General features: G+C 66.0%; 1 protein-coding gene across 1 annotated transcript in view; it reads left to right on the forward strand.

The window, feature by feature from the left end:
• The first annotated feature begins 4,829 nt into the window (after window positions 1–4,829).
• The window catches only part of KIF26A (kinesin family member 26A), a 40,602-nt gene continuing 30,791 nt past the window's right edge, over window positions 4,830–14,640 (forward strand). Inside the window, exons 1-2 of the mRNA XM_081228937.1 lie at window positions 4,830–4,967; window positions 5,320–5,565. Of these exons, the coding sequence (XP_081085063.1) occupies window positions 4,926–4,967; window positions 5,320–5,565 (288 nt within the window). The 5' untranslated portion in view covers window positions 4,830–4,925. The remainder of the gene's footprint in view (window positions 4,968–5,319; window positions 5,566–14,640) is intronic.

Genomic DNA, 14,640 nt, shown 5'->3' on the forward strand with positions numbered 1-14,640 from the left:
CCCCCCTTGAGATGAGGGGGGAAGGTTTCTTTCCCTCCCCCACCCTGCCCATGGAGGGGAGGGAGGGGCTGCTCCATGCTGAGTGGGGTCCTAGTTCGAGGACCTCAGATCATCTTATCTCTGGCAGCTTAGGCACTGCAATCCTTCTTGAACTCTTTATTAAACGCCCACACTCATGGTTTAAATGCCCTGCAAGAGTTAAAACCACACGGGGCGAGAGAAAGTGGAGAGAAGCCTCTCCCTGGCCCACCCTCTCCTCTCCACAGAAGCAACAACTCCTACCTGTCCCTTGCATCTCTCCCAGGAAAGGTCCAGGCCTTTATGGGCATAAATGTGCTCTAGAAACGCAAACCTGACCCTGCTGCACACTGTGTCTGGGCATCTTTCCAGGATCCCCTGGTTTTTGACCTGTGTCTACTGTCAGTGAAGATCGAGTATTAGGATCTGTTGGTCGTTTCCCTACGGGTCCCCTTTCCCACCATCATAGAGACTGCTGCCAGGCATTCATCTTCCAAAGTGCAACGTGGACGCATGTCAGGACGCCAGTTCAGCTCTCAAACTGCTGGCTGGAAGGGCTTGGCCCCTCTTAGAAAGGCTGGCTGGGGGTGGGCTGGAGACCACCCATGGGAACTTGGGTTGCATGTGGAGCTGGGGGGGTTTCCCAATGTCCCCAGCAGGTCGTGGTGAGGTGGTGGTATGGCTCAGGCTCCCCATGCCCGGTGCAGGACTCTGACCCCTGCAGCCTGGTGTCCTCCTGCTTTCCGGAAATACTGCCACGTGGGGTCTGATTGGAAGCCAAGTCCAGCAATTAATCCTGTCAGAGCTCCACTCAACTGCAGGGGTTTTTCTCCTTTGCTCCCTTGGCCTAGATTTCCCCGGGGACAGCTCTGACTGGCCGCGGCATGCTTGGTAGATTAAATGTTTAAAAAAATCCCCACGATGGCTTTAATCAATCCACTGAGGTGGTGGCAGCCCCCTCCCAGAAGAGCGGGGTCCACTGGAGGAAGCCTCCCAGGATCAGGGTCTTGGAGAGGTGGGGAGGGAGGAGGGTGGGAGGTCCCCAGGGTGGCCTCCAGTGGCCGACAGGAGGGGCTGAGGAGGGAGAGTGGGGGACTCCGGACCTCCTTATGGCTTGCCCTGATCTCTGCCCCAGGCCAGGAGTGGCCATGGGACTGGGGAGGCAGGCAGCTCCTCCTGGGGTGTCTCTCCTGACGCGAGGCCCGGGTTGGGCAGAGCAGTGGTAATGGTCCTGTGCCGGGCAGATAAGGTGTTTATGATGAGCCCGTCGGGTGCAGTCAGGTGGAGACAATGTCCTCCAGTTGCCACTGGAGTGTCGAGGGAGGAACCCCGTGAAGCAGGAGGGTCTCCCGGCGGCGGAAGAGGGGTGAGTAGGGAGAGTCCATGGTCCTTTCCAGGGGGCAGAGGGGGCTGCGGGGCTGGCCCAGCCCAGCTGTCATGTCAGGCCATCTGCGCACCTGCGCCTCTGAAAGGGCCCAGCGCTGTGACCGCCAGGCCCTCGCTTCTCTGGTCTTCTTTCCATGCCTGCTTACCTCCCGGATCCTGTTCAGGTCCATCTCCCGCGGCAGTGCTGCCTCATACCCGCCCTGCTAACTCCCAAAGACCTCCCCGTGGGCCTTGGTTATTTAGGAGACCCTGTCCCGGGGCTCCACCCTCCCCAGGCAGGCGTCCCGCCGCCTGGCCTGCGCCCACAGAGGGCGCCCGTCAGCTTGCGAGGCTGGGGGACTGCGCACTGAAGGAGCGCGGGATTCGGGCCTGAGTTTGTGTCCCGGTAGAACCCACCCCCTGCTCCCCGAGCGTCCCGCCACGGACTCCGAAATTTGGTGGCGCCTGGCGAATAGCAGGGATCCTCCAGCCCGCGGGAGTTCCAGGAACGGCCGGAGGGGTTCAGGTCAAGGGCAGAGAAGGCTGCAGGTGGCTGCGGAATCGGGGTCCTGGAGTGGAGGCGCGCTGGGGTCCTGGCGGGACGGGCCTTAGGAGTCCGTTGACCGAGGCTGGGGTGTGGGATGGGGGGCTTCCGAGGAGGGGCCCCAGACAGGAGCGCTGTGGAGCATGGGCAGAGGGGGGAGCGCAAGGTCACTGGGCTCCCTACACGTGTCTAGGGACTGGGACCCCCAAGGCGCGGAGTCCCCGGGGCGGATTGGAGTGGGAGGGGCCACGACACGCCCCCTGTCCGCCGAGGTTTCGCGGAATCCCGCTAGGCGCTGCTGCCCAGACCCTGTGCTTCCCGGCCAGAGCACCCGGTAGGAGGCGCGCGAAGCAAGGGGGTGCGGACCCGGGCCGGGTCCCGGCCCCCATCCTCCGCCCCAGGCCCCGCAGGGTACTCGTCCCCCGCCCCTCCTCCTCGGGTGTGCGTGTCCGGGAGTCTGGCTCGCCGCTCCGACTGAGGGGGCGCTGTCGGCGCGGGCGGGCGGGGCCGGAGCGCGGGGGCGCGCGGCGCGGAGCCAGCGCAGGGGCCGCCGACGCGGGCCGCGGAGGACTGGGGACCTGGCGGGCTGCCCTGCGCCGTGCGGGGCGCGGCGGAGGCGGGCGCGCGGCTAGTGAGCGCGCGGGCGGGGAGGCGGCGGCGCGGCGGCGGCGGCGCTCCCCGCGCTCCGCTCTTCCATGGCGCTGCCGGGGCCGCCCGAGCCGCCCCGCGGCGCGCCCCGCAAGGCGCCCAGCCTGCTGGAGATGGGGGCGCTCTGCCTGGACTCGGAGATCATCCTGGGGTTCACCAGCCACCTCCTGCGGCGCCGAGCCAAGGTGAGGGCCGGGCGGCGGGACCCGGCTGGCGGCAGAGGCGCTGTCCCGCGACTTTGCGGCGCGGCTCCCGCGGCTCAGGGTGCGGCGCCGGGAAAGAGGCGGCAGGTCCCGAGCAGCGTCGCGCAGGCCGGGCCGCACTTTTCCCCCTTAGTGCTGCCCCATCTCTCTCTCTCCCCTCAGCGCGGCGTCCTGAGCGGGGGACTGTCGGCGAGGGAGGAGATCGCAGCGCGGGGACTCCGAGTCCCACCGCGCGCCTTGCTGGGGAGGGCGAGGCAGGGGGCCGCGGGTCTCGCGGCTGATCCCGAGTCCCGAGGTGGTCCAGGTTCCGCGGGGCTGTGTCTGGCTGTCCCCGGGAACCCGGGTGTAGGGTGTGAGCGTGTGCTTCTGGAAGCGCCGCAGCCGCGCGGACAAACGAAGTTGAGGGTGTGGCCGGCCCCGGGCATAGGACAAGGGCTCCTGGGGCCGATGTGTTTCCGGAGGTGCAGGTGAGGAGTGTGTGCGTCGGCGTGCTACAGAGTCGCGCTTCCCGGGCCTGCGTATGTGTGTGTCTGTGTCCCAGAGCAGTTGAGGGGCGGGGGCTGCCATGTCCCGCCGTAACCAGATCCGGACGGGGTGACGCCCCTTTCCTTCAGGAGGCTTCGAGGAGCTAGGAAAGGGGAAGAGCTTCGGCCTCCAGGCCGAGTGGAAAGGGGCTGCACGACGTGGGACCGTGGAGTGAGAGTGGGGACCCTCTGCCCACTTTATGCTCCCCTCGCCGCTTTGCAGGCCAAGAACAACTGGGAGAGCCGGGGTTGGGGGGCAGATCACCCCGCTCCACTCTTTTCTGGGGAGTGAGTGCGTAGGTGGAGAGGACCTTTCAAGTGAAAGGGAGGGTGGGCAAAACATGAAGAAGGAGTCGCTTTGAGGGGCTCAGGAGAGGCGGGGAGCGGCTCGAATCTGTGTGAGGGTCTCACTGCGTGCCGGGGAGCTGCGGTTGGGGTCTACGCCTGGGCCGCGGTTTTCCAGCCGCCCTCTGCTCTGGCTCCGCTCCTTCTAGCCCCCCTCCCCCGGCGCGCCTCTTCGCCCCGGACGTGTGGCGCGGGGCCTCTTCCGAGCCACGCGGCGGCGGGTGCGCGGCGGCCAGCAGGGGGCGCTCGCGTCGCGAGAAACCGGGTGGCCGCGCCCGCGGAGCCCGACCCTGGATTTCTGGCTGACCCAGAGCCGGACCCGGAGCCGCCTGCCGCCTCGGATAGCGAAGACACTTAGGGCTGAGCTGGAGCGGGAGCAACTGGTCGCCGGAGAAGGGGGGCGACCTCCCAGCCGGAGACTAACAGGCAATTAATTCCGGAGCTAAGTTCCCATCTGCCCGGCCGGCTGACAACAGGTCCCGAGCACACCCCCAGGGCCACCTCCTCCCTCTTCCCGGGCGCACGGCGCGCACACCGGCCTTGTTGCACACGCGCGGCTGCAAAGACTCGCGTGCCGTTTGCAGACACGCCTAGGCACAGATACACTGGCATGGACGCTGCATGTTCCGAGACGCAGAGCCCGGCGATACTCACCCACGCGTGACAGTTAGACCCAAAGTGTGGCCACCGACACGCGGAGTGCGCTGGATTTTCAGGGAAAAGCGATCGGGAGCCTGGGGGCCGGGGTTCCCTTCCACTTTGTTGTGTGACCTTGGGCAAGACCTTCCCCTCCGTGGCCTCAGTCTTCTCGCCTGTAAAGTGACGAGTGGGTTGGGGCCTCCCAGGGGACCCCAGTGTTCCAGGAGAGGAGCGGGAAGGCGCATACGCGCGCGTGTACGGGGCGTCTCACCGCGGCCCTCAGCGCCCCTCCCTCGGGCTGGGACTCGCCTAACAGGTTGGGGGCCTCGGAGTGGGTGCGGCCGCGCGGCGCTGCGGGACCCCCTCCCCCACACACTGCAGAGCAAGGGCTTGGGTTGGGCGGGACAGCTCTCCCGGAGCCCCGCCCCTCCCCGCCCCCGGAGCCCCCGGCCCCGCCCTCGTTTCCGAGCGCGCTCGCCGCCGCAGCCACCGCGCTCTCCGCCACTTGCCTGCGCCGCGAACTTCGGAGCGGCCGGCCGGGCCATGGGGGCGTCCCCAGGCCGGATCACGTAGCCGCGGCGACCCTGGAGAGCCCTCGTGGCCCCGAAGCGACGGCCCAGCCCTTCCTGCGTCCCGGCCATGGGCAGCCGCGGCGCCCCCCTGTGTGCGGCGCAGCCCGCGGTACGCGCAGCGGGGCCCGAGAGGGAGGCGGGCGACGGGGGACGGCGGACGGCCCGGGACCGAGCCCGGGACGCAGAGCACACTGGCAGGGTGCGCGGCGCCCCCTGGGGGCCGGGCCTGGAGCGGAGCGCGGGTGGCGACGGGCCTCCTGCTTGGGGTGGGGGGGCGGGCAATGAAAACCTCCCGGGATGGAAGAACACGGCGCGCTGCAGGTTCGCGCCCAGCGCTCGTAACTTTGTCGAGTGTGTCACTCGGGCTGGGTCGCTCAGAGGTCTGGAGTCTCCGGTGCTGGGTACCGGGGTGGCGCCGCCCAGCGGCCCAAGCTCACTGTCCCCTTCTGCCCCCGCCCCAGGTGGCAGAGGGCGGCCCGGCCCGCGAGCCGCTGCAGCTGCTGGAGGTGCCCCCCCGCAAGAGGCTGACCGCCGGGCCCGAACAGGATCCATGCGGCAGCCGCCCTGCGCCCGAGGGCGCCGGCGCGGGCGCGGAACAGGGCCACTCGCCTGGTGGAGGCGGCTGGTGCCGGCACTGCCACACGAAGCTCGCCGAGCTCAAGCGACAGGCGTGGAAGCTGGTCGGCGGGCCCGGGACACCCCTCCGGGTAAGTGACCCTTCCTCAGGCCGGCCCCTGGAACGGGTCCCAGGCTGGAACTTGGGAGTCTTCGGGGCCCGGAGGGAGGCGAGGTTCCACCGTGGATTTGGTGCCAATCCCTTCCCTTCTCTGGGCCTCGGTTTCCCGTGTGTTAACACCTTGTGTGTGAGTTGGGGCGTTTCATCCTAAGAGGGTCCCACTGTCTGATCGGAGGGGCTGGGCGGGCGTTTCTGCTGCAGATGTCCCACAGCTGGAAGCCTAGTGTGTGTTTGGGAGAGGGAGAAGAGGGGGAGATGGCAGGGCCTCCACCCCGGGCGGGACAGCTCCTGCCTTGCCAGCGGCAAGAGGTTATTTGGTGCGTTGTCGCCCTTGGGGCACCTGGGCCCCCAGCCAAGTGTCTGGAAACTGCACACCTGGGGCAGGAGGGCTTGGAGGGCCAGAGGGTGGGCCAGCTGCTGTGGGGGGGGCCCTCCCTGTCCCCTCCCAGGGCCATGGATAAGAGGTGCGTATGGCTCACAGCCTGGGGCTCTGCCAGTTTAGGCAGTGGCCACCCATCTGGTTCCCCAGGCTCCAGCCCCAGCTGCCAAGGTGTTGGCCAGGGGAGGGGGCTCTGCCGAATTCTGCAGCCAATGGGCTTGCCCTGGTCTTGGAAGGAGCGGGGACCATTGTTCCAGGAACAATGCGCTCTGGAAGTTTGCACAGCCTGGGAAGCTGGGGGCTGGGGGGGGGGTCTCCAGAGGAAGCCCTTCCCGCCTGACCTGAAGCCTTTCTGAAAGCCGTCCTGGGAAGTAAGCCTGCATAATCCCCATTGAATCTAAATATAGTTCTCCGAGGAGGCCCTGCGGTCTGGGCGAGACCCTGGCCTCCTGGGGTCCAGCGGTGTTCCCCGTGGCATTGGGAGTGGGGATGTGAGTCTGGTTTGTGTCCTGGGCACCCTTGCTCTGCGGTCAGGGGAGGGGACCTGTGGCCCGTCCTGGGGTGGGGCTGCACGGTCCCGCATCTGCTGCCCTGAGCAGGGTGCAGCCTTGCCACGCTCTGTGCCCCAGATGGCCTGAATCTGGTTGAAAAGACATGAGAAGACCTTCACGGCCCCGGGAGAGGGTGTTCTGGGCTAGACTCCTGGGGGCCTGACAGGGCCACAGGGCCATCTTACTACCCCGTTAGGGGCAATTGAGGCCAGAGAGAGGAGAGGCTTTGGTGACTGAGCTGGGCTTTGCCTGGTGGTGCTGGACATGTGACCGGTGGGTCGCAGGTGGGCAGGGGATCCTGGTGGAGAGAGCTGCAGGTCACCCCAGTGGCTGGTGGATTCGGGGTCCCTCACCTGGGAGGTCTCGGTGGTCCTCTCCTGCAGACACAGCGCATCAGGGAAGGCCCTGGACCTCCCAGATGCTCACCTCCCACCTCCCCTGGCCTCCTCGAGTTTGGCTTTTGACACTGGGTACCCCTCGGTGCCAGGTGAGGGCTCACCCCCTTCCCCAGCTGTCCCTGGCCCCCAGCGGCCTGTTCACGCAGCAGACCAGGGTCTCTGGCTTTGTTGATCTCTTTGGCCCCTTCCCCCGCTGCATTTCCTCCTTTGTCAGATGGGGGTAGCCTCTGGGGTGCTGTCCAACCTGTAGGGTGCTGTGCCTGAGGAAGGGAGGGCCCCGTCATCCACTGTTTCTCCAGAGAGGGTGGGCATGGGCCCAAGGGGGCTTCCGGCCCTTGGGCTGAGCCACCTGGGCCGTGGGCCGTGGGACAAGGTGGCTGGGGCCTTGGCGGGTGTCATTGTCCTGTGTGACCCAGGCTGATTCGCACACAGCCTGCAGGCTCACCCGGCCTGCCCCAGCGCTTCCCGCAGGGCAGGCTGGGGAGATGGTGCCCGGGATGGGCTTGTGCAGCTGCTTCTGCTTTTAGTTTGGGAGGGAGGCTGGGGCAGCCGGGGGACCCGTGTGTGCCCGGCTCTGGGTGAGCCCCAGGGGGTCCTCCCAGGAGTCTGGCCCGATGGTCCAGGGGCACTGGGCTCTGCTCTGAGGCTGACAAGGCACTGGAATGTAGAGTTTGTGGTCTAGAATTTTCCCTAGGGGGCCCTTCCTTCTTTCTCATTGTGAGGAGATGAGCTTTGTGAGAACGGCACTTCACAGTTTACAGAGAACTTGGCTGGCTGTCATCTCACGTAGTCCCATGCTTGGGGCATCTGGGGAGGCCCCGCACCGGAGGTGGCTTGCTGGGCTCCCATGGCCTGGGGTGAGGGTGGAGCTGGGACCCTAGCCTGGCCGAGAGGCTCTTGCTCCTGGGGTCCCTGCCTGGTCTCAGGTGGGAGGGAGGCTTGCAAGGGTCGAGGGACGTGATCTTTCACGGCCACCCCATCCTCTGCCTGAGGCATCCCTGCCAGGGCTCGACTCCCCGCTGGCTTCTAGCCCACCCTCCTGCCAGCTGACAGCTCCGGGCTGGGGGACCTTGGGCAGTTTCGCTGAGAGCTCGTGGCCTCGGTTTCCCTCTCTGTACCTGGGACCACCTTCGCACCCCTTTCACAGGTGTGTTGGGCCGTGTCTGGCACAGGCTGGCCCGTATGCCTCAGCCCTTGTTGCTTTTGCTGGGATGTGGGCTCGGGGGTCATGCTGTGCCCAGGTCTTTGGTGCCCATGGGAGGTGGGCGGGCGGCCTGGGTGGAGGGCCCGCCTCTCCCTTGCTGCCTCTGCTCCCGTCTCCCTGCGCCTGCCTCAGTTTCCCCACCTGGGCAGTGAGGATGACCGTGGTTCCCGCCCAGGGACCTCATCCATGCGGAGCAGATAGGACTGTGCCCCCTGCTTTTGAGCCCCAATGTCCCTGGGGGCTGTGGGGGAGCGAACATGCTCTGCCTGCCCAGCTTGGAGCCCAGAGACCGTCCTGCCTGAACTGAGAGGGGCGGTGGGCCGGGCTGTGGAGGGGATGCCAGGCTGGGGCCTCTGGGCCTCCCCGGAGCCACCTCTGCTCTCACCAGGGTCCAGGGCCTTGTCTCTGAGTGACCCCGTCGGACGCCTGCGTGGCCTGGAGCATGCCCTTCGGACTGTCCTGTGGCCTCCGTGGGCCGCTCCTCCCGTGGGCCCCGCTGCAGATGCCCTGCTGCTCCCCAGACCCCCTCCCCCTGCCCCGGCTTCCCCGGGTGGTCCTGCCAGTTCCCTGCCCGTGCCTCCAAGGGGCCTCTGCTGGGAGCTCCCAGAACCCCCCACCCAGGGACCAAAGCCAGGCCTTCCTCTCCTCCACGACTGAGCGCCCTCCAGCTTAGCACTGGCCACTCCATCCCCCGAGTCAGAACCTGAGGCCCCAGCCTTCCCTGGCAAACTGGTCACCAAGTTCCTGCAGGCCCCTTTCATTGTCCCCCGGCCCAGCCCACCCACAGCTGCCCACCCTCAGGGCAGCCAGAGGGGACTCTCTGAACCGTGGGGCCCTCAGGAGGGTCCCTGGCCAGTCCTGGGTCCTGCTGTCCAGCTGGGCCCTGCCAGACTGAGGCCAGACCGAGGCCCCCCGACAGGCACAGCCCCTGGGCACGGGGCCGCTTCTGCATTGCATGGTGGTCTGCCACAGCGCCCCTTTGGCAGACTCCCCCCACCGCGTGCCCCTGTGGCAGACTCCCCCCACCGCGTGCCCCTGTGGCAGATTCCCCCCCCGTGCCCCTTTGGCAGACTTCTCCCCCACCCCCCGCCCCATACTCATTTGGTGGAACCGCACAGCCTGAGTTGCCCTGAGCCCTGCTTGGGCAGCTGACGGTGGTGGGGGACTCAGACCTCACTGAGTGGCCTCACTTTGAGCGCCTGGCACAGAGCCTGGCGGCCCTCCATGTGCAGTGAACCTCCCCTCCCCTCCCCTCCCCTCCCCTGAGCTTTCCCTCCCCCACATCTCCACCGTCCTCCCCGAGGCTACCCCTGCTGCCACCTGGCCCCGCCTTTTCTCAGCCCTTCCCACACTGCACGACCACTGTGTGGTCTCTGTGGCCAGTGTGCTACCCCCAGGCAAGGAGCTCTGTCAGGGCCGGCACGGGGTCTGGATCACCCAGAAACGTTTGTCGAATGACTGAGTGACCAGATCTTGCCTCCCACGCCCTGCTGTGTTCACCCCGAGGGCTGCTGGACTGGATCTTGGCTCTCCCCCCCGCCCCATATGAGGCCCTTGTGGAGGATGGTGGTCCCCAGCCCCTTGCAGCCGTGGGGGGCAGGGGTCCTGCTCGGGGATCTGCTCCAGCTGCCGCCCAGATGCGTCGCGTGGAGGTGGTGACTCTTCTGGAACCCGTGACTTCCACGTGTCAATACGGCACTGAATTGATTAGTGCTCAGATGGGGAAAGTGATCAGTTCTCCTTTCGATCTTGCGAATCTCTCGCTCACCCGGGCAGGGGGGTCTCGTCCTCCCCCACCCTGCGAATTCCAGAACCACTGCCCACCCACGCAGCCCCAGCACTGGTTCGTGTTTTTCGCCAAGCTGGACAGCGAGTCTGAAGGCTGCCGGGAGGCTGTGGGCTCACCCCGGGCACAGCTCGGGGTGATGTGACCAGGCTCCTAAGGCTAGAGGCTTGGAGACACTCCCAGAGCCATCTCTCTCTGGGGCCTGGCTCAGGAGTGGTGGGCCTCTGTCACCACCCCCAGGAAGCCTGCGTGGTCTGTCCCCACTGCCCCCAGCTCTGACCGTACTGGTGTGCCATGGTGGGGTCCTGGGGGGGGCAGGGGCTTGGCCCAGCTGGTGCTGGACATTTGCCACCTGGGGTCACGGTCCCTGGGCCCCTGTCCCCCATGCTGTTTGGAGCCTGGCCTGAGCTCCACCAGCTTCTGGGGGGGTTCCCCGGGGCGGGGCACCTGGTGTCAGCAGCATTCTCCAGCTGAGCCAGGTGTTGGCAGGCTCCAGAGGCAGCTGGGAGGTGTGAGAGGGGCCGGTGCTCCCTGGGGCTGGCTGCTGGGCAGTCTCCCAGCTGGTAGGGGACTGATGACTCAGCCAGGGGGCGGATCAGGCTGCGGGGACCAAGCCTGGGCAGGAGGAGGGAGGAGGCCGCTCAGGCCTTGCCTTGCCACCTGGCCTCTGCGAGACCTCGGCCGGCCCCTCCACACCCTGCCCTGGCCCCCTCCTCCCTAGGCGGGCAGTGGTCTAGCTGGTGTCCCCTGCTGTCCCTGAGAACTTCCTTTGGTCCCATCCGTGTGCCCGTCTTGGGTCCTTGCTGGTCGGGGGTTTCGGGGGGAGAAGGTGGGCAGTGGGGGCGGGACTGAGCTTTGGGTCCTGAACACCTGCCCTCTGAATGTCAGCCAGAAGCGGAGATGGGGCTTTGGGGGCCGGCCGGGGTCTGGGGTAGGGAGCTCTGTGTCTCGCAGGAGGGAGCTTGAGGGGAGTCCAGCTGCAGTCAGCACTGGGGCTGAGCAGGGGAGTGAGTTGTGGTGACTTTCCTCACTGCCTCTCTGCTGAAAAGGGGAGTGTCAGGGTGTCACCCCTGTACCTCGGGCTGCTCAGTGCCTTGCCGGGGGCTTGTCTTGGTCTGGCATGGCTTAAAGGAGGGGGTCTGGGGCCTTCTCAAGGCTCCCTCGAGTGTCCTGAAGGGATCGTTTACTTGGCAGTTGGAAGAGCTGGTTGTTGTCTTGAATGACAAGGAAAGTCTAGTTTCCTTTTTCCTTTGCCTGCCAGGAAGCTCACAGCAAATGCAGTCTTCAGCTTCCGCCAACCGCATGGGCCCTTTCTCACACGTCTGTGGGAACTGATCATTCCTAGCTGCTCTAACATGACTGTCTCTAGCCACGTGGTTTTACTTCCAATTTATGTCGAGTAGTTCCTGGAAGCCACCGCAGTTTTTGTGCAAGAAGGTGTGGGGTATGAATAAATAAACAGGATAGAAGTGGATCGAGTGTTCCTCAGTGCGTCTGGCCTCCGTCCACTTGTCTGCTTCCTGGGGACGGGGAACCCCTGCGGTGGGGGGTGGCATTCAGGGCCAGGCTGTCCCCTGTCAGGTTTCTGGAAGCAGCCAGTCTGGGCTGGCTGGGAGCCTCTGGGAGCCGCTCTCTGGTCATCCACCCCTGAGCCCTGACCTCTGAGCCCCATGATCTCCCTTCCCGCTGGGTGGACGCGTGGCGGACAAGCCTCTCTCCCCACCTCTTGTGGCCCCAGCTCCTGTGGCCCCAGCTCCTGTGGCATGGTCGCTTCTTGGCAGGGCCTCAGCTGCCCTGTCTGGGAACAGTGTCCTTGGGCTAAGTAGACACTCTGGACCCCTCCGGGTGAAGGGGCGCTTTCGCTTCTGGTGCTACGTTTTGTGGCCGAGGGACCCACGTGGACTGCAGGGCTCCTCGGAGGACTCCCCGGACTCATCTGGTCTGGTCCCTGCCCACCCTGGGCAGCATCCCAGGCTTCGGCTGTGGGCGCTGGGCTGGGGCAGGGGTGGGTGGGCTCAGCTGGGTGCCTGGGGCTGGCGGATTTATGGTCCTACACGGCCCAGTGACAGGCTGCTGTGTCCACCTCGGGTGGATGTCCTTACACCGCCGTGTACATTCACCTCTGATCCTGTGTGATGGATGCTGGCCTGCGCAACTCCCTCTGTTTCCGGGTGGAGCGTGCCGGCGCTTGCCCTGCCCCGTGCCCTGTGCGGGGGTGTGGGCTGCAGGGTCGACTCCTTCCTAACTGTCCCGTCCTAGGCTCCCCGTCCCCATCCTCCCCCACACAGCCTCGGTGCAAGGCCACAGCCCAGTTTTGCTTCCTGGAATCCCCGCCAGCCCCACATACTTGGTCTGCTCAAAACCAGTCACCAGGAAGCAGGCCTCTGGGAATTATGTGCTTAGCTCCACCACCCCAGGCGCCAGGGGAGGAAATAGCGGACACACGGGTGTGAGTGACTTGCCCGAGGCCACGCACCCTGGCTTCTCCGCCTCTGAAGTCTGTGCTCTTAACCAAAGTGCTCTGGGAGGGAGGGCTCTGGAAAGGGGCACCCAGGAGGACCTCCTGGAGGAGATGGTATTTGACCTGGGCTGGAATTAGCTCAGAGATGGGGTGAGGGTCTCCAGGGGTGGAGCATCAAGAGCTCAAGGATGGGGATGCCCGGAGCACACGTGGAGACTGTGTCTTGGGTGCCCTGTAGGTTGACAAGGGGAAAGCAGGATGAGGTCGAAGGTCGGGAGGTGGGGTGGAGTGCAGTTGCGCTCCAGCCCTGGAGTAGAAGTGGGGCCTAGGGTGTCCTGGGAAGCCCTCTGATAAAGAGCCGTAGTTCTGGGCTCTTCTGGCAGCCTTGTCGGAGGGCCTGGCGGGCGGGGGTGGCCCTGTGTGCAGGAGAACACGGTATCTGGGGCCACCTGGGGGCAGGGGCCCCATTCGGCTTCTGCACCTGCCCCTTTTGCCGGGGCTCAGAGCCCCCCAAGTGGCATTGGGGGCCCTGGCCATGGCTGGGCTTGCGGGGTGCGATCTGCCACGGCCCGTTGTCCAGATGAGGAAACTGAGGTCCACAGGCTGTGCTCGCATCCAGAGGTGGACAGTCAGACTGAAGGTCATGTCTGGCTGGGCTCCAGGCAACCCCTCCCACCCCGCAGCGGGTGTCCTGATGGAGCTGCTTCTCCACCATCCTCACCCGCTGAGGCCGTCCTGCCTGTCTGGCCTTTAGCCCCCCGGGCCCCCGCCAGCCTTGTGTGGCCTCGTGTGGAGGATAGGGAGGCCATTGAGGGGAGGAGGTCTCAATGAGCTAGTGTGTGCCCCGAGCTGGCCAGCTGGCTGGCGCCTGGCACAGAGCCTTGGGGATGGGTGCCGGGCAGCGCTGGGTGGGCCAGGCTGCGGCCCCCCTGCCCCTCCCCCTGTGTCAGCTTGGGGCCTCAGAGCTGCAGGCCTGCAGGCCGGGGTGGTCTCTGGCAGCCTGGCTGGCAGAGGGAGGGTCGGGTTTGGGTCTCCAGGCATCCCACTGGACCCAGCAGGTGGTGGGGCCTGGGGCTGGGGGCCGGGCCCCTGGTGAGGCTCTGGCTGGGTGGGAGGGAGGGAGGGAGGGCCTGGGATGGCTGCGGTGTGGCTGGAAACCGAGCCCGCTGCACGCGACTTGGGAATGTCCTCGACAGCAGAGCCTGGGAGGGCAGCGCCCGGCCCGGCAGCCAGGGGTCCCTTCCTGGACCTGTTGTCAACTCCGGAAAAGGGGGCCACGCGGGGTCACGGCCCAGCTGCTTTGTTTGTGGAGAGAAGGGAGGATGGGGCGGAGGGAGCTGTGGTGGGTGGGACCTTGCTCAGCGCCTGCTTGTTGAGCCTGACCGTGTGCCTGGCCTCTGGGCCCGTGTGCTCTCCTAGCCGCCCTGCCAGTGGGTGCCAGGGCCCCCTTTTAAAAGACGGGGTGATGGGGGCTCAGAGAGGGTCGCCTCATAGCCCTGCGGCCTGGGGTCTTTTCTGAATTGGGGAATAGAGCCCCTTCCCACCCCCTCCCAGGGGGGCATCCGTGGCGGTGGGGTGGGGGGCTCCTGGTCATCTCCCCTCCTGCCCTGCGGGGCGGCCTGGCTGGCCGGGCTGGGGAAGCCTCTCCTGGTGGTGATGGTGGGGCAGCGCGGCCCCCTCCAGGACTCCCTCACAGGAGCAAATGGAAAGATTACTTAAAGCAACTTGGAGACCCAGAAACAAAGCGAAGAATGAGAAGTCATCATTTTTAAGTGCGGGGAAGCTCCCTGAAAGCCAGGCAGCATGCAGGGTAGCTGGTACGCAATGCTCAATTGAATCAAATTAAGAAAAACATTTTCCAATGCAAGTAAAATATCTGTTTAATTAGGCCACAAAGAGGAAACTAAAAGTAATATTTTGCAGCAGGAAAACTACTGTCTTTCTGAAGTTGCTGGGCTCCGGAGGGGAGGGGTGGGTGCCAGGCTGCACAGTGGCCGGGGCTTTCAGGGGTTAAGATTCTGGAACTTGGGCCTGTGGACCCTGGAGCTGCCAGGAGCTGCCCCAGGGCTGGGAGAGGAGACCAGGCCCAGGGGAGGGAGGGCTGCTCTGCCCAGGCCTCCCCCAGCTCCCCGCCCCGTGCTGGGGTCTGAGAATTATTGGCTGCACTGGGGGAAGGGGTGGCTGAGGAGTGGGGAGGGGCCTTTGTCTCCCTGAGGGCTGCCCAGGGGTCGGCAGGTGGTGTGGAAGGTGCCGTCACCCCTCACCTT

This window comes from Mesoplodon bidens (assembly GCF_964165515.1).
Source record: "Mesoplodon bidens genome assembly, chromosome: 3".
NCBI lineage: Eukaryota > Metazoa > Chordata > Mammalia > Artiodactyla > Ziphiidae > Mesoplodon > Mesoplodon bidens.